The sequence below is a fragment of the Fusarium musae genome, chromosome 2 (genome assembly GCF_019915245.1).
Source record: "Fusarium musae strain F31 chromosome 2, whole genome shotgun sequence".
Classification (NCBI taxonomy): domain Eukaryota; kingdom Fungi; phylum Ascomycota; class Sordariomycetes; order Hypocreales; family Nectriaceae; genus Fusarium; species Fusarium musae.
The window spans coordinates 2,446,554-2,470,080 of NC_058388.1; the positions used below are offsets into that span (position 1 = coordinate 2,446,554).

General features: G+C 49.9%; 4 protein-coding genes across 4 annotated transcripts; 2 read left to right on the forward strand and 2 right to left on the reverse strand.

Moving 5' to 3' along the window:
- Window positions 1–6,548: 6,548 nt before the first annotated feature.
- J7337_002677 (uncharacterized protein) lies at window positions 6,549–9,357 on the forward strand (the record flags this gene model as incomplete). The annotated part of the gene is made up of 4 exons (XM_044820404.1): window positions 6,549–6,699; window positions 6,762–7,598; window positions 7,655–8,247; window positions 8,308–9,357. 4 exons carry the CDS (start codon window positions 6,549–6,551, stop codon window positions 9,355–9,357), a joined length of 2,631 nt encoding a protein of 876 aa, XP_044684704.1.
- A 1,373-nt stretch (window positions 9,358–10,730) lies between these two features.
- On the reverse strand, window positions 10,731–12,511 carry J7337_002678 (uncharacterized protein; the record flags this gene model as incomplete). Its single annotated transcript, XM_044820405.1, has 2 exons — window positions 10,731–11,706; window positions 11,754–12,511. The coding sequence occupies 2 exons, from the start codon at window positions 12,509–12,511 to the stop codon at window positions 10,731–10,733; spliced, it is 1,734 nt and encodes a 577-aa protein (XP_044684705.1).
- A 1,375-nt stretch (window positions 12,512–13,886) lies between these two features.
- J7337_002679 (uncharacterized protein) lies at window positions 13,887–15,548 on the forward strand (the record flags this gene model as incomplete). Its single annotated transcript, XM_044820406.1, has 4 exons — window positions 13,887–14,832; window positions 14,884–14,931; window positions 14,981–15,119; window positions 15,170–15,548. The coding sequence occupies 4 exons, from the start codon at window positions 13,887–13,889 to the stop codon at window positions 15,546–15,548; spliced, it is 1,512 nt and encodes a 503-aa protein (XP_044684706.1).
- A 1,985-nt stretch (window positions 15,549–17,533) lies between these two features.
- On the reverse strand, window positions 17,534–18,592 carry J7337_002680 (uncharacterized protein; the record flags this gene model as incomplete). Its single annotated transcript, XM_044820407.1, has 1 exon — window positions 17,534–18,592. One exon carries the CDS (start codon window positions 18,590–18,592, stop codon window positions 17,534–17,536), a length of 1,059 nt encoding a protein of 352 aa, XP_044684707.1.
- Window positions 18,593–23,527: the final 4,935 nt, after the last annotated feature.

Below are 23,527 nucleotides of genomic sequence, written 5' to 3' on the forward strand. Positions count from 1 at the left end.
CTGAATGCACTTGACGAAGTAAAAAAACAGAGGATGTCTTGTCTAGACGTGTGTAATTTTCAATCAGTAGTCATAAATGATATACATTCCTACTCTCATGTGGCTGGTGATATCCCTACACAATGCAATTTGCTTCACTGCCTTGGCCGGCTTCAAGGCTATCTCGGACGAAAGGCATACTGCTGATTAAGGATCTGCTTATCTCTGTTTCAAATTCCATGGTCTTACTAGATACCCTTAAATACCTATCTCAGGTCGCCAAATGTTTCTACAAAGTAAGTTCCAAAAACCCCTGTTCCCTGGAGCCAAAGACTCACAAGAGACGCAAAGTACATGTATGTATTATAACATTCTACAAGCGCGGCACGGATAAACTGACCAACGATCTGTCTGTTGCAAGAGACGTAATCTGTAGCTTGCCATACAAGGCTGGATCGTTGTATTATCTCGACACTGGAGGCAGAATGGCATCAAGGTTTTCCCAGCTCCCTGAACCCTGGTTCTGAGCATCAATCTCGGCATGTTTTTTGTATTTGGGACTGAGGACGAGAAAGCAATTGCGGGAGGTTAAACCCCGCGTTTCAGCAGGTCAAGTTCGGTTGGAAAGCATCGCAGTTTTGAAGACCAGGTGGATATCTGAGGAGTATCTGTATATTCGAAATACCAGATGAGCAGTCACTTACACAACTGATGAGGTAGATGCAGTTAGTTCGCAGCAGTGGTGCGGTGTAACTATGGGTCAAACCCTAGACCTAGACTACTTACTGGTACTGCTTTTCAAGTTCGGGGCAGGTCCTCGATAATATGTAGGTAGGTATTCAATCAGCCTACCCACCGAATGGGAGTCAGGCAATGCGGTACTCCACGCTCCACTCGGGTGGGCTGGATTTGACAGCCAGCACAGCGGCCGCTAGATTGAGGGCGTTTGATATGGTCTCACACTGGAAGAATGGGTTGATGGCTGACACAAGTGACGAAACAGAGGTAGATATCCATCTTGTTTGCCAGGCTATTCGGTTCTCCACAGGCTTCAGCTTGACAGGCTCCAGCCACAGCCACTGTGTTCAAGAGCTGAGCCTCTACAGTATGTATTTTGACGGATCGAGGCACCACCAGCTACCCTTTGCGTAAAACAAACAAGTAACCCCTCCTCACACGCAAGACAAGCAAGACTGTTGATATTATTGCCAGCCAAGCAGTACGCCAGAATAACGTATACCAAAGCTTTCCGGAGACTCGAGGGCCCCCAAGCCATCCATTCTTTGGTAGGAGAGCCCGTAGAAAAGTCGAACCGAAAACCGGTCCAGGGCATGCATCCTTAAGGGCCAGCCAGAGCCGTACAAGTAGAAGAAGCACGATCCCATAAAAGCCAGGGCACTTGTCGCCGTCTCGGTGACTCTGAGGTGTGGGGTAACTTCGAAGTCTAAGAAACAGGCCGCTGGCCAAGCAGTCATGTGTTCTCGCCTCGGTTAGGGGATTCTGGGGTGGAGATGGACATGGACATGGAGAAGTGAGTCTTGCTCATAATGAGGCTCGAAGTGGAGTCTCTGTATCTGTCTGTAATGTTACCTACCAGCAGATTGAGCCCTTGAAATGCGTCATGTGTGGGAGGGCTTTGACAGATCCAAGGCTACCTTAGGCTAGGTCGGTACGTCAGCCAGCTGGCCAGTAACCAGATCGTATGAGGAGTGTATGGCTGCTCTTGTGGTCCATGACCGGTATGGAAAGGCTTGATAGGCAGCATGCGTAGGTAGCGTACAAAGAGATAGAGCCGAGTACTCCATCATTCCCTGGACGGGCTGCAGGTTACAGTTATCTGGCAACCAGCTGGAGCGACGAATGGCTAACTCATATGCGGCTGCCCTGAAGGTCTTGGCTTCTTTGGAGCCAATCGAGGAAACCATCCGCTCAAGTATGTGTGCGTCGACGAGTATCAATACATTGTTTCACATCATTCATTGGAGCGAACCAGGGAATTTTGGATGTCGCGTCGTTGTAGGAAGTTGTATGTATGTAGGTATGTACTGAGTCCAGGAACGAACCAAGATGGGGCTCCATTCTGTGTAACAGTACCTAGTACCTATGGCACCGACAGCCATCCATCCTATACCTAAAGCGTAGCTGTTGCGTATCTCGTCTCTCAGTAGCTTCACTTGGAGGCGGGGGGAGAGTTTCAAGCCGGTGTGGTGCGGGGCAGCGGGCCTATAGCCTATGGCGACAGCGACAGGTGATGGAATGGGGGGAATGAACGAGCAAGACAAGAAGAGTTGAGAAGAATGAAGGCGGAGGAGGTTGGCGTCGCTGATGAGAGTTCGATAGGGTCTCGGAAAGATAAGAGGCTCTAGCGACAAGATCTGGATCTCAGATCTGCTCCCGTCAAATCACGTCATATTGGATTGGTTCGTTCGTTTGTTTGTGTCAAACCCATAGGGATTGGACACATACATACTGGTAGCAGACTCCCTGGTCGACTTGAATGTGGAGTTTGACTGGTAGATAGATGCTGTGAAACCTTACCTTGCCAACCTAAGTATAGATAATTCCAGTAGGCAGTCTCAGGTAGTAGAATTCATTAATAAATTGTATGTACAGAGTATGCAAACATATATATCCAGAACCGCAAAGAGATATGGACAGCCAGTCACTGAATTGATGCATAGTAGCCCAGATGTCTTACCTAATAGGTAGTACCTGGACTACTAAGATACTAGTAGGTACTAGTAGGTGGTAGGTGCCCGGAGTTAGGTTGGTGGGTTCTGGCTGAACAGTAATACGCACCTGCACTTTACCTGCACGGAATCATACCCGGTGTATACTACCTTGGCAAGTAGATAAGGTAGGTAAGGTGGGTAGGTATGTAAGTAAAGATACCTTAAGCACCTACCTGACCTTCACCCAGGGCTCTCTCTGCCTTACAGCTTACCTACCGACAGTACCTGTACCCTCTTGAACTGCACCTGGACAATGCATTCCCTTATTCTTGTATGGATTCGTACCTATGGAGGTACCTTAGGTAGGTACCTTAAGGTATGCTGAGGTCGCAAGGTAAGGTAAGGTAAGGTAAGGAAGGTAGTGGAGAGTTGATCTTCTATTTTCCAGTTTGGTGAACCAAGTAAGAGCTTTTAGTAGATGTGATATAGGAGACTCAGCATGACAGAACAACCATTCCGCTGGGCAACTGCTGTAATGACAGTGCATCAGTTTGGCTGAGTAATGAGCTGCTTTGCTTTTTTACACTGATAATGATACTGTACATACTTGCGCTGTAGGTTTGTTACCCGGGACACCGTCATACGAAGCTCAGCTGATTGATCAATCACCAAGTGTACACTACACTGGTGATGAGTGTCAGGGTTAACAAAGAAGGCATTGGATGCATGTGCTATTTCGAATACCGTACACTGTACTCCGTACCCAAACTGTACTTCCTTCGAGAATGATTCCTAGGTGGTTCCCCTTTGCGTTGCAGCCCACCACGCGCCCCTGTCCAGTAAATATGGGGCGAGTGACCCCATTCTAGATTCTCGAAGACAGCCAGAAGAATTCAAAGAAGCCGCTTGGACCCTCCGTTGTCAACCCTGTTGGCTGACGCTGCACACACGACGTAATTGGTTGTCATGAAGACAAGGGGGTCCTGATACTGGTCAAGGATGAGGTGTGGAGCACCAGATGGGCCCTGCACTCAATTCTTAGACTCTCAGGCCTCCCTAGGCTCTGGCCCAGCTGGCCCTTGGTGCCTCGCGTCGCGTTGCAAGCACGTTAAGGCACCCCGTAAGGTAAGGAAGGTAGCGACGATCCTCGACCACATCCTCGAACATCGTCCAACCTCACTCACGATGGACCATTTCGGACCTTGATGCAGGCGGCACAGCAGAGCACGTAACCCTACGATGGCCTATAACAAAAGCTATGTCTGACCTTCCCTAGGTACCTTGGGCACACTCGATCATGCTGTCGTGCGTGTTGTGTTGCCTCTGCTGACCAGTCACTCGCCACTGTAAATCACTTGAAAAAAAAAAGGCCTCCATCGGAATCCACACAACACAGAACCTAAGTCTACGCCCTCTCCGCCAGCCCAGACGGCACTTCCGCAAACTCTGATGCCTCCCTCCCAGGCCTCCTTTGCAAGTGCCTACCAACCTTACCTACCTAGGCAAAGGTATGAACTTTTTGCTGTTGTATGTTTGATCGCTTGCCTTAACCAGGAGCAATTCTTCAGAGTTGATCGTAACACATCCTGTCGTCTAGCAATGAAGCATTTGATTTGATTACCTTACTTAGTGTAGGTAGGTGGTGTTCATAAACTGAGGCCAAATGGTGATGCATATTCCCCGCTACAACTCTACCAAAACGTATATACATATTACAGACTGCAAGATCTGCGTCATCAAGCTGATAAGGTGTACACGACTCCTACCCGAACTCTATGTATTAGGAGTTCTTCTTTGTACGCTTTTCGTACCTACCTAATAAGCAAGAACATCTCGACCCCCCTATTCATGTTTCAAGCAGAGCACTCATTTCTACCCTCCTTTGCTTGCATATGGTTTTCCTTTCTTTTTCATCACCGTCCATTTAGGTGTCTTGGGAAATCCGACAAATAAAAAGGTATCTCTTGAACAGCGCTACCTTGTATCCAACCCTGTAGCAGCTCTCTAGCCCCCTAGAACGATCCATGGCCACCTCCATGGCTCTAAAAAGTGATCATTGGGTAGCTCCTTGCCCCCTGGCTCTGAGACGTCCCCTCACACTCACATTCCCTCCCCTCCAGCTTCTCCCAGAACAGAGTGACCTTTACCCTGATGCCTCTGGACTGAATGAGTCCGTCTCATCTGAACCAATTCGACACTTGAACTTGGCCCTCGATCTGGTCGCATCTGACTCGCCGTTTGAGCCCCTTCTTCTCCACGTCTTTCGTACTTCTATTCGGCAAATCGTTCCACTAAGGCGGTTATCAATCTATTTCAGTAATTCGACTGCCGACGCCAGGCTTGGTTCCCGCCTCTGTTTCTGCTCCTTAAGATTGTCTCTTGGTTCTTGGCCTCGCCTTGCCCTGTCTTTGTTTCTCACGCTCCACCTGCGAGGCCAGAGGCTCGAGAGGTTAGAACTGTGTTGCGTCACATTTTGGTTCAATTTGAACTAGTCAAGTCCAGGCTTCAGTCCAGACATTTACACCTTCTCTGCTTTTCATCTGGTCTTTCCTCACCCCAATCCCAGGACTTCCATTGACAGTGAATATCTCTCTCGCCTCATCCTTTCCATTTCCTTTCTAGTTGTTACATCGCACTATCACCCGGGCTGTCTGCGTTTTGTGCGTTGCTGTCTTGCCCTCTCTACTGAACTTTCACACTTGCGCTACTGTACACTGCAATCGCTCCTCCTCCGCTTGCAGCCACGCTCGCAGATCTTCTCCTTCCTGCCCCGGACCCGGTTACCGCGACTGTCGGCGCCCTTGCCCTGTCTTTGGGTCTTCCCTTATCCTTCCCTAGTCCTTCCATTCTCCGACCAGGGTCAGACACCTTCTGCGTGCCGCTAAGCAGGTCTCGCTCGTACTGCTGTACACACAGCAGGCAGCTCGTACCTTGAACCAAGACTGGTAAGCTAAAGCCTGGGCCGATTCCCTCACTCACTGCCCCGATACCATCATTTGTTCCAGCGCACGCGTGCTCTGGTCTGGTCCTGCCTGTAGTGTTGGTTGTACTGCGGAGTACTGTCTTCAGTCCAGTCCAGTTCGTCCGTCCGTTCTTTCCTTCTCACCACCTGTGAATCCAACTCTCAATCCGACGTACGTCCTTCCTTGCCTCTTTTCCTTCTTCTTTTCATCCCCTGGTCCTTCCTATTCCTTGGTGGCTCTTTCCATCTTGGCCCAATCCGAGTCCAGACTCCGAGTCCTCTTGTCCCCTCCATTTACAGCCCATCGCGCTTCTCCCTCCTGCGCCATCATTTTTCAAATCCCTCTTGTCTTCTTTTCGCATCGCCGCATCTACCACGTCTTTCGCGACATCCTCCTCTTGCTTACCAGCTAATATCCACCCTTGGTCTCTCAGCCTCGACTGAATTTTCTAATTGTACGAACCCTGTCGCCAGCCGACTGCTTCCTCCCGCCGCGGCGCCAGTCTGACAGCCTGTCCGACCCTCCCAGAAGAAAACACCATTCGTCTGTACTACCTAACTAGGTTCATTGAATCAACTCAACTTGACAACATCGCATACGAACTTCGCGAGACGAACCAGCATCACGGGCGCCTATCTCTCAATTTAAGCACCCATTGCTAGCCACAAACCCGTATGCCGTGTGGCTATTGAGTCAATTCTTTTGGGCTGCTTCGCGACAATTGTGTTTTCAATCACGACCTCGAAATTCCATCCTACTCTGCTCCCGTCCAAACATTCGAGGCTCGATCGGCTCGCTCTTTGAGATAATTTGGTCTCCGGCATTTCGTGAGGCTATTCGGTTCCGGTAAATCCCTTTATCTTGGTACAAATACTCAACTGCCCGAAGGGCTACGGTGCTCCAGTCGCGAGACTGGTAGCTCTCCATGAGCACCATGGACCGCGCCGCCTGTCACGTTATTTACGTCAATCGCAATGTCAGCGAAGATGGATTGATTTACAGCACTTCTGGCGACAGCACATCCGATTGGGCAACGGATGAGGCTCGTCACGTCGTACAACCACTGCTAGATGCCTTCGGAGACGGTTCGTTCTTTCGTTATGGCGTCGCCATGAGTCATTTCCTCACTCACTAACATATTATTCAGTTCACGTTTGCGCATCTGGAGGTGCCTGCTTAACAAAATTATTCGAATTACAAGAGGGTTCAATGCTTGACCTGAAGCCAACCCTGGTTCTCCTTGACACGCCAAACGATGACCCAGTACCTGAAGCGCGGAGAAGGGCCTCGTCACCTTCTCCTTCATCCAGTTCTTCCACTGAAAATGTCGACATCCACACACCCGATGAAGCACTATACGGTCTGGGACTACTGCAAAAAATCATCACCGAAGCGCATTTGCGCGGTATGTCTAAACTCGTTGTACCGATTCCGGTGATAAGCAATTCCGAGGCAGGTCATGCCACAACCAACGGACAGATGACCGACGGCACAGCTGAGCAAAAGCCTTCGCCACTGGGACCGCTTGACGCAAATCGTCAACTTATCAGGAGGTGCCTGGATCTGGGGGCAGCCGATGTCATAATTTGTCCAATGAGCACCAAATGTATTACAAGTCTGGAAATCTGCGCCTACCGGGCTCACAGAGATGCCGCCAAGGAACAGTCAACCCTGCTGGAAATTAGACAAGGTCGAAAACGGTCGTGGGTGGGAGTCAACGAAGAGAAGCCCTTCGCATACCTTCGTGAAGCCATGGTATCCGGTCTGATGAAAGGAATATGCCGTTTAGGCACCAGTGACGACCAAATCAACAATGCTCATGTGGCCGTCTCTTCGGAACGACAATCTGCCATCGCTGAGGCAATAGGAAGTTGGCGCTTCTGCGCTCACTCATTCACCGATGATGAGTTGTTGGTGGCCGCAATGGACATGTTTAGACACGCCTTATCTATGCCAGAACTTGAGCGATGGCGGATACATGCAGGTACGTTGTACTGTTTTGGGTTGGTGTCGGTTGCCCGCATACTGACTCAGCTTCAGATCAACTAATCAGCTTCCTCGTTGCCTGTCGTGCTGCATACAATAGCTTTGTACCTTACCACAATTTCCGTCATGTTGTGGATGTACTACAAGCTACCTTCAATTTCCTGGTACATATCGGTGCTCTGTCGCCGTATCCTTCGGGTACCGAATCCCGTCCCATGCCAGAAAAGTCGCCTATGGCTTCTCTCATAACTCCGTTTGAAGCGTTGACGCTCCTCATCACTGCTATTGGGCATGACGTCGGACACCCTGGCGTGAACAACGGTTTTCTTGTGACACTAAATGCTCCCCTGGCACAGTTGTACAACGATCGATCTGTTTTGGAATCGTTTCATTGCGCCGCTTACTCGCAGATTCTTAGACGATACTGGCCCTCTGCCTTCGAAGACACAAAGATGCGTAACCTGATGATCAGCTCTATCTTAGCTACGGATATGGGCTTGCATTTCGACTACATGAAGAAGCTCGGAGATGTTCAAGAACGACTTCAAGCTAACAATAGCGCCGACGGTTGGAATGGTCGGCAAATTGAAGAGAACAAGTCTCTTGCTTGTTCGTTACTCATCAAATGTGCTGATATTAGCAACGTGGTATGCCCCCTCCCCTCCTTAATGACATTATTAGGTCACCAGCTAAAAACGCAAATCTAGGCACGAAACCATGAAATAGCTTTGAAGTGGACTTACATTCTCTCAGAAGAGTTCTCCCGACAAGCTTCGATGGAGAGTGAGCTGAGCATCCCTTCATCACTTATGACACCACCCAAGCAAGACATGACTTCACTGGCTAAAGGCCAACTCGGCTTTATGAATCTTTTTGCCACCCCTCTGTTCCAAGGCGTCGCCGACATCATGCCCGCTATGCAGTACACTGTCGACGAGCTTGAGATGAATAAGAGTCTCTTCGAGCTTAAGCTTCAACAAGAGAAAGAAAAGCAACCTCTAGATGATCCAATCAGGAGACGGCTTCTGAAGGAAGGTACATTTTCCCCAAGAACCATGAGCTTTGCTGTACCACAAGAGGAGGAGAAAGAGGAGAAAAGAGATATGACAACTCTGTTCGAGGCATTGGATCGCGGATCGGACACGACCCCTGTAGGAAACAGCGAACTGCCCATGCCACGCCCAGAAAGGGATGACTTATCGCCGGCCGACAGTCAGAGGACAATGGGACCATCAGCCGCAAACGGTGTAGCTGGTGACCACAGGGGGTCGAACGGATCAGCTTCAACATTTGATGCGGTTAGAGAATTGGCCAACAGTGATCCGTTTCAGACGCAGACGAGAAGGGATTCAGCGAAGCAACGATCCAGCGAGACGACAGATGGGAGTGTCTCTGGGGCATGCTCGGGAGATTGGGCTTCACAAGCAACAAGCGCTACAACGGGCAAGATGCCGATGTCACCAAGCACACGTGGTACGAGTATCGTGAGCGGAGATTCGACTGAACATGCCGTTGAAATTCCCAAGATCAACGTCGACTCTGCAAGTTTGAAAGATAGCTCAGGAACCCTTCGCCAGGATAGCTCACCGATCGATGACGAAACAAGGTCCGATGCGAGCACGACAGGTGGAAGCATAGGCAGGGCTGAGGGCAAGTCGCTACGAAAGAAAACAAGCAGGTTCAGGATAAAGGATCTTCCCTTTTTCAGAAGACACAAAGGCACGAATTCTCCGTCTACTGCAGACATGACTGGATGAGGTTTTACAGCACTCATCCGCCAGGAGCGAAAAGAGGGGCGTGGTCAAATTATGCTTCAATGACGTGCTCATGAAGCTGGAGAGGCAATCCAGAGCGACGAATGAGTTGAGGTGATTCTGGCTGAATATTGTGTGTTCTATAAGTTTTGTTTTGAGGGAAGGTGTTGGTCTATGTTGCTCTAATGATTGCAGTATATACGTGTACAATATCGATGTGTGGACGGAAGGACCGTGCGTCTGCTCAGATGTCCAAGGAATGGGGTCCAAATCAGCATCTCGAGTCAGAATGCATTTCCGAAGGAACGGAGAGACGGACAGGGCTACTGGCGTTGGCGCAAGGCAAGGTTGGGACGGTGACGAAAGCAATGTATCAAAATTAAAGAGGACGGTGGGGCGTGGGAAAGGGTTTATTTGGTTGTCTTGGCTCGAGTATATGGTATGGGTTGGGTATATGGTATACGGCATAGGATGATGGACGCAGTGTTGGTGTTGAGTATGGCTGCGAGGCTATGATTGCACACAAGCTGTTACATGAGATAAGAAATATTATTCAATGATGAACTACTTCGAAGCCCAAACAAATACCGACTCTTCATGCTTGCTGATGGAGGTGACACACCTCACTTCATACATACTCAAAAATCCCTTTTCATGTGGTGATTGACTTGAGAGAAGAGTTGCAGCGAGGCATCATACGACTAAATCCCGAAGTCAGAATGGTGAAAGATGATTGCTCAGAATTCCCGAGTCTCCCTGACTACCCTTGTTTGCTTGGCCCTTAGGGCGCACATGGGATCCGTTGGTCCACCGAATCTGTATTCTAGAACCGTTACGGATCCTCTGGAAGAGCTTCATTGGAGCCTGAGTGGCCTTAGTCTGCGGGTATGAGCCGGTGTTCGTAGTGACAGACTGGAGGACCAAGATCAAGTGTGCAGTTGAGATGGTATATGGGAATCTCAACTAGTCGAACCCTAGGGAGCAAGAAATCTTCTGACATGAAAACAAGAGACCAAAATGACCTCGCCTAAAGGCCTGCTAGTTAAAATATACTAAACTTACCTAGTTCTTTTCCTTACTTGGGATGAAGATCCTAAGTTTTCTTGCCTCCCCTAGCCGGATGCAACGTTCAGGGTGAACAGGTAGGCAGCATGTGCGGGCTGTTAGTGTCGTTAATAAATGATTTGATTTCATGACAAAAACCTTGATTTCAAATAACTTTATAAAACGTCTTATATGGTTTGTGGTAGTTGGCACACTCGAAGTCATGGATGGCAGGCCATATCTCGGTTTCCAGCCCCTGCCTGCTGCGTTGAAGACTTACATACACAGTACAGCAGCGAAAGGGCACAATTATTTGGTTGGTAGCCGTCCGATCAGAAGTCATACTGATTATCAACACCAGCCAGTAGAAACTCCAATACCGAAGGCACAGGAAGGAGATCCATGGCCTCGCTCCCATTCCCGGCTATGTCAAGGCCGTTTGAGAAGCCCTCGCCGTATGAAAGACCCTGGTTCACACCGATGTCGAAATTAAAGCCATATGCTGGTCCAGGTAGTGGGGCAGAAGTTGTTTGAAGAGTTGATGGAGCATCGCCCATGATACTGGAGACACCTAGAGGATCAGGGCGCAGCGAATCAGAAACGCCCGTACGAGTAATCGGAGACTCTTGACTTTGTTGAGTGGAACGATCTTCAGATGATTCTGTCGGTCTCTTTTTCCACATAGCCCGTTCCTCAAACAGCCGAAGTAGACTCTTGGCATATATCCAATACTGGGATATATCTTGGAGTGTGTGGATAAGAGAGTCAAACATGCGGGATGACTTTGCAGCAATGAGAGGATTGGGAGAGTTGAGCTCACTGGCAACATGCAGCAGGCTAGTGAAAAGAACATGGACGGAAGGCAACCATAGATTGCATAACGATTTCCTTGAGCGGAGAGATGCAAAGATAGAGTCTATCGCTACAACGGCATCGCTACAGATGCTGTGATCCGTGGCGGAGTGAGGTGAAACCCGGTTCGGATCTTGATGAGGCGGAGGTCGGTGGAGAAGGATAAGAAAGTTGTGATACGATAGGTGAAGAGTTGCTTGCCAAGTGTCCGGGTGGGAGTGCGGGATTTGGAGGCTTTGTGGCAGTTGGGTTATGAACTCAGCAAGTTCTTCATCAGCTTCCTTGGTTGCCACTACTCTGTCGGCTTCTGTGGCTCGTAAGGCTACACGCCGTCTCATGGCCTTGGAGAAGATGATGCACAGCTTTGTATGCTCGATGGCGAAAGTTGGGTTGCCATGAGGAATGCCTTGAAAATGACTTTCGTCGAGCATTGGGGTGTCCGACTCTTCTAGGTTTCTTGAACATGTTACAACGGGGATGGTCAAAAGACTTTTCGCACTCACATTGCTTGCGGTCGACCAAACGAAGCCGAAACCATGACGTCAAATTGAAATAGGCACCACCAGAGCCGGACCCATTGACGTTTGTCTATGGCGTTCAGGGTACTGGCACGGGCGTCCCGATGCATGCCCATTCCAAAGGCAGTGCGGGCCCCGATTCCGATCCAGTGCCATGAGTTATCAACGATGTCTTCGAGGTTGTCGCACTGCCATGTCAACAGGAGAGCAACTTGGAGGTACGTCTCACGGTGCTGCTCGAAGCGGTAGTCGAAGAGCGTTTTGGCTCTACGGAAGAAGGTATAAGTGCTGGCCCTACAGTCGTCCCGGGTCGAGGAGAGTACGTGGGCGCCAACGAGAAATATGGCGTTCAGCAATGGCAAGGAGACTAGTTTCGGAACATCAGAGCCCTTATAGCTTGTCATGAATTCATCCTCATCGACAATTGGAAACCCTGGATTGACGTGGATGAAATACGCTGTGACAAGCTCATCAGCCAAGGCTTTAGGGGGTAACTTTAGAGCTTCTTCGGGAACTGAAGGAACCTTTCTCGCAAGTCTACGCGTCCCAAAGTGCAACACGTCCTTTTGATCCCTTCGTAGAGCTCTGTGACGCACGAGATGATTGAGGTTCGAGAACTCGGTGCCGATAAAGTAGAGGCGTTCAGAACGTGAGATCTCGCCGACTTTTGGTAAGTCTTGGCCGATAAAGTCAGCTAGATTGCGAGTCTCGTAAGTTTCCTCGCTCTCGCCAGAGTCTTGCATCGTTGAGGGAGAGTCGTGCTGATAATGGCCAGTGCTTGAGCTTGGCCGCGCAATCCGATCCATGGTAAATTCCGACCAGAGGGCTGCCGATGCTCTGGGTGTCGCAGGAGCTGTGAGGCATTGCGGTTGCTGTCGCTGATGCTGCTGGTAATGAATATTTGGCTGAGGCTGTTGAGAAGAATAACGAGGCTGGAGGGGGGCAGGGCTGGGACGAGAATTAGGTGCACGAGATGATCTTGTCTTTTTCTTCTCGTATATTGTGCAGTTGGGCTTGTTTTGGATCCGGCAGTGAGAACAGGGTGTGCCTTTTTCTAGGATATCACAACGGACTTTGCGTTGGTGGCAAGCTATGCAAGCTCTTCCATCTAGTGTTATGTATCAGCTGAAGGTGTGAACAAAAGATGATTGGTGATATCCTCAACGGCATATCATGAACATACTGGTCCGCCGTCTAGTGACAGCTTGCTGAGCATTGCCAGTTGGAGCACGGGCAGTAGAATCGCGCCTTTCGTTGGGCATTGTGATCTCGGTACCTGAGTAGGTATCGGTCGTATTCTATTGTTCGCCCTTTTCGCCGAGAAGAACACTTCCGATTCGGTTCTTACGAAGTGAAAGTCTGTGGAGCCTCAAAGTGCCCTGGGTTACAAAAGTTCGAGAAGTTGTGGTAGTGGTAGTAGTAGTGTAAAAGAGGAAGCATCGACTTCAAATCACCTCACTGGAGGCACCACTCCGTACGTACCTTCCCTTACGTCCCGGGTGCCTTAGTACCTACTTCGGTAAGTTGGCCCTGGCATTCTGAGATAGGTACCTACTAATGTATCAAGGTGTTCTTCCAAGGTACCTACCTATCCAGAGATTTATAATCGCATCTCCTTTTACGGCCTTCTTTTCCTAAGGTAGTAGGTAACTCTACCGCGCACTGAAGAGCTCTCTGTGCGGGATACACCCAAAGCAAATCGGCCGATAATCCGATCGGGTTTCTGTAGTACGCCCTTGTACTAGCCTAACAAGGGGCGCGGAAATTCCGCCCAATCATTGTCTACCAGTTCCTTCTCGGAAGTTATCCTCTGAAGCTTCTCTATTAGAGAAAATATTGAATCGGCGATGAGAACCAATCACAGCAGGATCCGACTTAGACACCATCACCAAAACCATTGCGCCCTTCACACAAACGCGAGTCGAGGATTCACGAAAAACTAATTAGATGACGTGAGAAAATTGGCTGCTGAATGATTTATCCATTCTTATCCACCTGCTGTGGAACTGTCATGGAGAAGCAAACTACCTAAGTATATAGATAAAGTATATGTGCCTGCAACCTCAATATGATCCAACTTCCTGTGCACGCACTATAAGACTCCTTATTATATCAGCCATGGGAGGAAACGAAACTCAACTGTTCGGCAGCGATTCCGCCATGGCTGGCTCTCCCAAGGTCGAGGTCGAAAAGAGACACGACTCCTCAGACGAATCTGGCTGGTCTGACACAGAATCTTGGAATCCTCTCAAACTCTCACCTATGAGAAAACTACATATTGTCATCGCCGGCTTCACGTGTACTTTCAATGGAAACTTTGGCTCTTCTATGCCCTCGGGAGCTCTCGATATCATCGCCGAGCAGTTCAGCATTACCAACCCCGTTCACCTCATACTCCTCAACTCTCTATACATGGTGGGCTATGTCCTTGGGCCTCTTCTCTTTGGACCTCTCAGTGAATACATTGGTCGGCGGCCTGTTCTCGTTGGCACTTACCTGGGATACATCGTTTTTATGCTGGCTTGTTCTGGCGCACCCAACTATGCTGCCCTCCTAGTCTTCAGGTTTCTCGGTGGCATCAATGCTGCTGCTCCAACCACTGTCATCGGCGGTCTATACGCTGATATCCTCGACAATCCTTCGACTAGAGGTAACGCCATGGCTCTTTACATGACCGTCACTACAATAGGTCCTCTCATCGGGCCCATTGTATCTGGCTTCTCGTCTCCCGTCTCCTGGCGCTGGCCGTTTTGGATTGCTGGCATGATGGCCATTGCTGGTCTTCCTCTTATCATTACCATCCCAGAGACTTATGCCCCTGTGCTCCATAATAAGATGGTCAAGGCTCATATCAAGAGGCGAGAAAAACAGAACAAGAAGAACAAGACTGTGTCAACCGATGAGGAACCCCTGGAGCTGAAGCCCTTCAACGTCCGCAAGATCTTCCTTCGACCCATGAAGCTTCTCTTTACTGAGCCTATCCTTGCATCTACTTCGGTTTATTTGACCTTAGCTTACTCTGTCTTTTATCTCATGTTCCAGGCGTATCCTCGTGTTTTCCAAGGTACGTTGATATCTTACCCCGGCTCAGTCAAACAATCTAAATGTCGACTAGGATTCTATGGCCTTTCTCCTGGCATGGCAGGGCTTGCATATATTCCATGTAAGTCTCGTCCGCGATACCTGGCGTCTCTATACTAACATGAGATTAGTCTGTGTTGGTGTTGTACTGTCTCTTGGTGTCTTCGCAATTTATACCGGATACCATGACAGGCAAACTGCTGCTGGTGCTGAATGGACAAAGAACCATATCTACCGAAGACTTCCTCTTGCGTGCATTGCTTCTCCCTGGTGAGTTCCTCAACTGCCTCCTGTTATGAACTGCAACTGACTATCTTTAGCATGGTGATTTCTCTCTTCTGGCTCGGCTGGACGGTCTGGGACTCCATGACTCCCATCATTCCGAGCCTCGGCGGTATATTCTTCGGCCTCGGTTTCCAACTCCTCTTCATGGGAATGACCAACTATCTCACCGATGTGTTCCGAAGTCATTCTGCCTCTGCCCTCGGCGCTGCTGCCATGTTGCGATCTGTCGGGGCCACCACGCTACCCCTCGCCGCGGACAGCATGTATGATAACTTGGGGTTTCACTGGGCGCCTTCCGTCCTCGCATTCGTTGCTCTGGCGATGGGTGTAATTCCCTTTGTTTTCATCAGATATGGTGAGCGTCTGGCACGTAGTAGCAAGACTGCAAGGGAGGCGTTTTCTATCCGGGACTGAGCGATGGAGAGCCAGGAGCATTATTCTCTGAGATTTAATGACTTGATATCATCGAGGAAAAGGTGAAAATACCCTGCATAGTTACATAGACGGAGTTTATCCAGACGGAAGTTATAGATTTAGGCTAGGATGCGAATGTGAAGTAATATATAATCAATCCTATCCAATCTTCTACAGCCCTCATTTGATTAATAACTCTTCGTGACATGTCACAAAATACATCACAATAAAAAAAGGGGGGGCCAAATAATTGAATATGCTTTTTTTTTTTTTTTTTGGTTCAGATTAACTACTACTGCAACGGCAAGACAACGAGCAGGGAATCGTTGTAGCAAAGCAGACTTGTCCTTGTGCAAGGGAACCGCCGCCAGGACGTATCATGTTTCCCTTCCACGTCACTTAGATACCAGCATCTTTAGCCGATGGACTCAAAAGGTCCAGAGAAGGTGGAGTGCACTGCTCAGCAGTAACGATTCCCTTCTCTTGTAGCTGCCTCTCCGCTTTGTGGTGAGTCGGGCAGGCCGAGCTGCGTGATGACTCATCTAGCGCGAGAGGTTTGTAGGGAGATGAGCCTACATTCTGCCCTCAGCCATCCCTGCCCTGTCCCAGTCATTCCACCGACCCAAATGTGAGCAACCACAGGTTTATCCTCGAAGCGGCGTCCTCCACTGGCCGAAGCCCGTCTAGCAGGCTCAACTGGCGCGATGGTTCTCACCTCAACTCGGCAACATGTGTTCGTTCATCCACATTCAGGGCGATGGGAGTACCTACGGATAGGGCTGTTGAACGCAGGGGATGGCTCGCTGGAGCAGATCGGGTTAGACAGAGACTGTGCAGTTGACTCCGCCCAGCAGAGATGCAGTGCCCAGCTCATTGGAAGAATCCCATGATTTCACTCCGTCTTCCGTTCTCCTCACACCGAAGACTATAAGTCGATCGGCGCAGGGTGGTGATCCCGTTTGACAGCCAGTGTCAAGCCTTTACGGGGATATCCCAGATATTCCCTTGGTGGCGTACGCGATGTAGTCGAGACGGCCTTGTGTTCAGATGCAATGTCCTGGAGCCAGTCCAGTCACCATCTTCGAGATTGGACATCGTGCCGAATGAAGCGTGAGGTTCAGTGCTCGATACTTTTTCGAAAAGAAGTCAGGTTTCGACATCAAGCCGATTATTTGTGATTTCGCTCGTAAATCGTATCATGTCTGAAAAAAAAGTAGTCATTCGTCATCGAGTCGTAGAAGAGGTCGCCATTAAAATAATATCGTCGTGAATCGGGAAGCAGGCCAAAGAACGAAGCGAAGTGAGTGTGTCAGTTGTGTGTCGTCCCCGTCTGTAAGGGGTATCTTCCAAAAAGCCTCTCTAAACCGAACAAATAAAGGAAAGAAGGGGGGAAAGAAGGAAAAAGAAAGTCCCGGGGATATCAGCGAAGAATCCGCAGAGAAGTTTCTGTCTCGGACTAGAGCCGAGCGTCGTGCATTGCTGCGTGTACGTCTTTTTCTTGAGAACCAAAGAAGGAAAAAGGCCAAAAGAAAACAAGCCGCCTGTATCGGATCCCTGCCCAATTGTAAATGCATCCAAATACCCGCCCCGGATCCAGCCATGTGGTGTTGTGGTAGATGAAAGAAAAGTCCAGAAACGATAGAGAGATTGTGTGAACGACCGTTGAAGAGTGTTTCCCGGAGGGGGTGATAAGACCAGATTCCCCTAAACCAAAAGAACGCTTGCTATGAAGACAAAGAGAATAAAAAATGAAAAAGAGATAAAGAACAAAAACAATGCGAGAGGGGATATTGTTATAAAACTGTTCGAAACACCGTTCCTGATGCAAGAAAACGCCGATATGCCGTGCCCATGATGGATGATAGTTCTATGCCGCTGCGAAATTTAAGAGCTTCAACTTTTCTCCGGGAAACGAGGAAGGGGTTGGTGCAGTATTAATAGCTCGAGGTCGTCACCACTGGATAGCTGTCCTGGGGCCCTGATTGTCACATGATGGTCGCATACTCTTGGTATCGGTCCCAGCCAAAGCCTCCCATGCCGCTCATGCCGCTCATGCCCCCCATTCCTGTCATGCCCATGCCGACACCACATTGAGCAGGGGCGAGCATACTAGGAAGAGGGAGAGCGGGGATGGGTGCTGTCACTTGAGGCGAGCTCCAGAAGAAGCCGGCCGTGGAGTGAGGCTGGGTGAAGGCGGGAGTAGGTGACAGATCATCCATGGTCATGGGTGCCCAGATAGGACTTGTGTTTGAGTCGGCCGATGATGTGACGCTGGGGCTTGAGGGAAGTACCCTCCATGAGTCAACAGCAGCAAGATTGCCGTGAAGACCATGCTGCGACCACATGTTGTTGACAGGAGAGCTAGGGAGCAGCGTAGGTTGTCGGACAACTTCGACGACACGAGGAGGAGGAGGGGGTAACAGGGGCTTCATAAGAGCACTGATGCAGTTCTTGACCTCCTCGCTCTTGCCACAGAGGAGTTCACCAGCGCCCTCCTCCTCGAGACCCTCGAGAGCAGAGACGTGGGTGCGGAAGACAAACTTGTTGATGTCTTGAACAAAATCGTCGTGAAGCTTCTTGCATTGCTGCTCCTTGTCTGTCCAGTCGTAGGTGTTGGCCTTTGCATCGACACAGTGGATTTCCTTGTGGTACTCGACGAGAGCATCGATGGTGTCCTTGGTGAGCTTGTAGGCGACCTCATTTCGCAGAACCATGTCGACATGGACAATGTAAGCCTCGACATGTATGAGCTCGTAGTTCATGATGGCCTCGACCAGAGGGTTGCTGGCATCACGCTTGAAGTCTGACTCGGGGGTCTTGGGCAGCATGAGAGAGGTCAAGGTCCATATGGCGTTTGGTGACGAGAGAGTCTCGGTGAGGCACCGCTGATGCTGGGGTACAGAGTTGAGAGGACGCTTGACGCGGTTGATGCGCTTGAGAGTCTGTGTAAGCCAAGACTCGACTTTTGAACCCAAGACAACGTTGACTGATGAAGCCCGGGGAGCGAAAGCGGCGGCCGACGCCGGAAGTAGTTGGACGGGCATGTTAGTGAAGCGAAGCGGAGCGGATCGCAGGGGTGTCTATGCTATGTCTATCGCTAGGGCGGAACGGGGGGTGGCGGGTATCGTAGAACGGTAACGGGACGTTTTAATAAACGTCAAACGTCGGCGTCGGGCGTTGCGTTTATCGCTGATTGAAGGCGGAATACGGTGCCAGTGATGTCGAACAATAATATATCAAATAAAGAGAAATGTCGGAAGACGGAGCAGAGCAGGGATTGGTAGATAGGTGGGATAGTAGAGGTTGATGGGCGGTACTATAGTATTATCTTGTCTGATCTTTTGAGGTGAAATCGCCTGCTAAGCTGCCGCAACCGAGTAAGAAGAAAGAGAACGTAGGACGAATTGCTCGTAAAGAAGGAAGAAGAAGAGGGAAGGGGAAACGGAGGATGCAGGTGGTGTGGGGAGATGATATACTTTGGGGTTGGGAGGTCACGGTGGTGCTGGTGGTGGGTAACTTAGAAAAGCCGCTGGTGGTGCTGGTGTTGGTGCTGGTGAAGTCGGAGCGGGGACTGATGAGCTAAAAGGCAGCCCTGTATTTAGTGTTTTAGTGAAGTGGCTATAGACGGCGGCCCACTGTTGGAGGGAGCCAAGCCACCTCACTCATCAAGTCACCCTACAGGTCATGACGGGCACCGACCTCCAAGCCCGCCCTGGGCAGCGTAAGCCCGACCAGACTAGCCAGGCTCTTTGGCCTCTTCCACATCTGCGATGCATCTGCAGCTGCACGGCACACTGACCATGTCCAGGGTGTCTCGGAGGGTGTGCAATATTCAGGTCAGGTTCTCTGCATTTTTGCTCGGAGGAGGCGTGCGGCTGTGTTGACCTGCATATGCTGGCTTACCCAACAGGCAATACTTACTGTACCTTGCCTAGGTATCGTACGCTGAGAGTCTGTATGGCACATCCTAGTAGGTATACATGGATACCTTGACAGCTGAAAGAATGCAAGCAGACGGCACAAAATAATCGCATTTCTCTTACACTGTTATTTCACTATGGTCTCTAGGGCATTGCCATTGACTCAAATCGCGTGAATAAACCCTGGTCTACGGATAGATAGGTACCTACCTACCTTACTCATGTAGGGCAACGAAAAAAAATCTGGGAAGAGGTTTTTACTGTGTGTGGGTGTGGCGTTCTTTTCAAGTACCGGTACTTGGAGTGCTATTGTGCCCATGTACCCGCTTCTTCTAAGTCACATCACAAATGTCTGTCTCTAGGATCAAAGACACTCACTCCCTCGTCATTGCTTCAATATAGCTTGGGCAATCGAACAGCGGCTTCAAACAGTACAGTATCTGATCTCAACTCTATGAATCAATATCACCTCCCCCCTCCCACAAATCTCACCATTTGACGTCTTACCACACTTCAACGCCTAGACCATGCGCTGCTCTAGGCGCTCTCCTGTCAGGAAACAGGAAACGAAACAAACGCCGGCGCTTCTTCATATTCCCTGTCTTTGATCCTGGTCTCTTATCAATGCCGTCCTTTCCACCAGTCTGGTTTATATGCGTCCGTGTGCACACCTTGATCAGAGACCAGGCCTGGCCCCTGTGCTGTATACTTCCTCTAACTGGCATGGACCTTTAACGAAACCACACTTGGTAGTATATTGGCAGGAAAAGGTTGAAATGTGATAAGTGATGTTCCTGCAGCTTCGTGTTTAGTCCTCGCTAGCATGCCACTTTCACCCTCACATAAACCCATACAGAACAGACTGATCACCCAGGTCGGCACGCTTCCTGGCAAAATTAGGCGACCTGCTCCTGGGCCGATCGATGGTTGTTAAGTCCTCCTACTCTCTGTTTCATTCCAGTCCCGTACGTAGTGGGTTCGTTGCCCTTCGGCATACTTTGTTGCGCTGCCTGCCGAGTGTTTCCGTAGTCCACCATCGCAAGCATATAGAAACCTCTGAGGAGGGGAGCTTTGAAGCGCGGCTTATGCGGGCTTCAGAATTCAGTAAAGCCTCGAGGGCGGATATGGCCGTTTCCACAGAAGGCACTGGCGTTTTCGCTCATTCGTGCCCTCACTCTCAGACATTCATGCGCTCCGGTATCCCGCGTCCCACAAGTTACCATCCGAGGAACTCGCACGACTCGTCGTCCATCACACCCTAATCGATACCACGCTCGGTGAGATCAACCGCCAATATTGTGCCCGGGGCTGGCTGATGCCCCAGGATCTTCAGCTGGCGAAATGATGGTAATAACAATGTCATTACGATTCTATCAATGGGATTCAGCGGACGCTTTGTCCAGGTGCACCTTACGAGATGACCTGCATGCGCATACGCATACGCATGAGATGGTACTTGCACTAGATAGGTAGCAGACGCACGAATGCTCGGCTTTGCAACTGCTTCTACATTCTGTAGTTGGTTTAGTTCCCATTACGACACCGGTCTCCGTGACGTGAGCCGTTGTTCCCCTACCGCAAGTATTATCATGGAATTTTCGACGGAACACGCCTCGGAAAGTGAGGGAATTACACTATCACGATTACCAAAGCAGCCTTGTTCCGCCGTTCTCCGTCCTATTCCTCAGCATTGATGAATATCTAATAAGGGGTATCTTCACCTTCAACGGCTCGGGTCCATAAGGTATCGGTCGCTCCCGTCGTTCCCGTCTCGTCTTTAAGGGGAATATAGGCTTCTCACGATGTGGTTGGCCATGAAACTTCATCCCGTCGCTTCAAGAGTCCAAGGTCGAGGGACATGATCCATGCATCTTGGATAGTTCTGTGCCCGGATACCAGAAAGGAGAGGACACTTATCCAAGTGTGAGGAAAGGGAAGGAGCACGGGGGCTAGATCAGGATCCAGGGTGGCTCCCAGAAGACGGGAGAGGAATGAGAGCCCGTCGATGTCCTGGTACGAAGAAGAGTCATCCATGCTAGTGTCAGACGTGTGGTGAGGCTCTGGTGAAAGTGCTCTTACAGTCTGTGATTGGCTCAGGGGTCAACAATATGAACCAATCAGAGCTAGGGGCACTTCTCGGCTCAAGTCTCTATAACCAATCATCGTCCAGAGATGGCTCAAGACAAAGAGAGCTGGGAAGACCAGGCAAAGGGTCATGGAGTCGACGGAAAAGCCAGTCCCAAAGTGGAAGATGAGCGACTTTGACAAGCCCATACGTAGTAATCTCTTCAGGAGGCGCCTGGCCCTTTGTGCGGAGTTTGCGTTGGAGTCAAGAAAAAAAAAGAAAGGTCTGTCTTGTCTCATCTTGGTCCGATCCGCTATGGACTTTTGGCGGCGTGATGCATTCCAGAGAACGGGCACCGAGACCCAATATCGAGGTGACCCCCTGTTAATTGTTGGATAAAAGGGCATAAGCAAGGGGTCCGGTCACCCTTTTTCCATCCTGTTGTTGGACTCGTGGTGCGGTTCTAGAAGCATCACAGCATCAGGTAATCTACCCTTGCATGACTGCGTCGCCAATGACCTTGCACCAGGCCATGAGTGCTAGATGATGGTGAAATGAATGATATGTATGTACGACGCGCTCAGAGACGCGTAGCCGAAGGAGGTTGATTGCACGTCAATCACCGACCGAACATACATAGTAAGTCTTGGAGCTTGGGTCCGAAGATGGATGGATGGATCCACTGATCGCTCGGCCGCGCGCCGGAACCAAGACTCCCCAAGGGAAGAAACAGATGCATGTGCGACTTCCAAAGTGCCTTCTGAAAAGTACCGATACCAGGTGCTGAAAAGACAGTCAGTGAGTGGTATTGGGAGAAAGAGAGAGAGAGAGAGAGCAAGGAGCCCTAGAAAATGGATCTAGGTGTGCCACTAGCCCCGTATTGTGGCGCAGTCTTTCGTGGCACGCCCTGCTATTTTTGGAATCAACAGCGCTTGTCGCTACCGGGTATGTACGTACTATCTATCTCTGGTGCATGTTACGTTGATTCACTTGCTCCGTAGTAGTATCGAAGTTTGATATCTAAAGACGGAGTAGGTACTAGATCTACAACTCTTCAATTCTGCCTTTCCTCTACGAGGCCTGGCATCGCATGAATATGCATGCATGCAGGCGCATGGGAAATGCAGGTGACGGAGAAGCCCGTTTCCGTTCCCCAGAGGTGGCCGGTCACTTGTAGCCCGCAGCATTTTTCTCCCATGTCGTCATAAGTCACATGGAAAAGTCAGGTCGCATTTTGTTTCATGGGCCCTGACTACACGGCATGTACAAGTATGTACGCTATCACTGTAATGGTGTGTGACTGTCAGAACCCCAGGTTTCACAACGTCTCTGTAGCCGCCTTGGGTGAGATAGGAAAAAACTACGATTTCTATCTTGAGTGGCAAAAATACCTAGACACATTCAGCATACGCCAGGTAGTCTCCCGGTTAGTTATTTCTGGCACCTCAGTCCAGGGTCAGAAGTTTCTCTGCTCCCTGGGCTACGGCCGAGGTGACGTTGATGGATAGGTAGTCACGAGGTTCACGGAGCACGGCTCGCTTTATGGTTTTGCTTACTCGGTATATACATGGCATTCCGGGTTGACGATAGGTAGTCAGGCATGACTACAGGAAGCCTCGCGGTCAGTGACCTGCTCAATAGCCAGGTACCTCACCAGCTGGAGCATCCTTCGCCCTCTCAATTGTGAATGGTGGGCATATCAAGTAGCTATTTGGCTGTGAAAAGGTATTGCATTTGATATCCGTGCTTCTAGGGTAGCAGAAATGTTACACCACTACCCATGCCCAGGAAACTTCCATTGTAAATTGGTATTTCCGCACTACCAGTCCCGGCCCACTGCTTTAAAACTCTGGGAACGCAGATCAATGTTGCCAAAAATAAACGTAAGTATCAAGATTCGAGCCTCAATGAGGAATTTTGATGGATTTTGCGAAGTCTACTAAGCATTGAGAAGCCGGAGCGGCTCGGACCCGATGGCGGCGAAAAAGACCCAC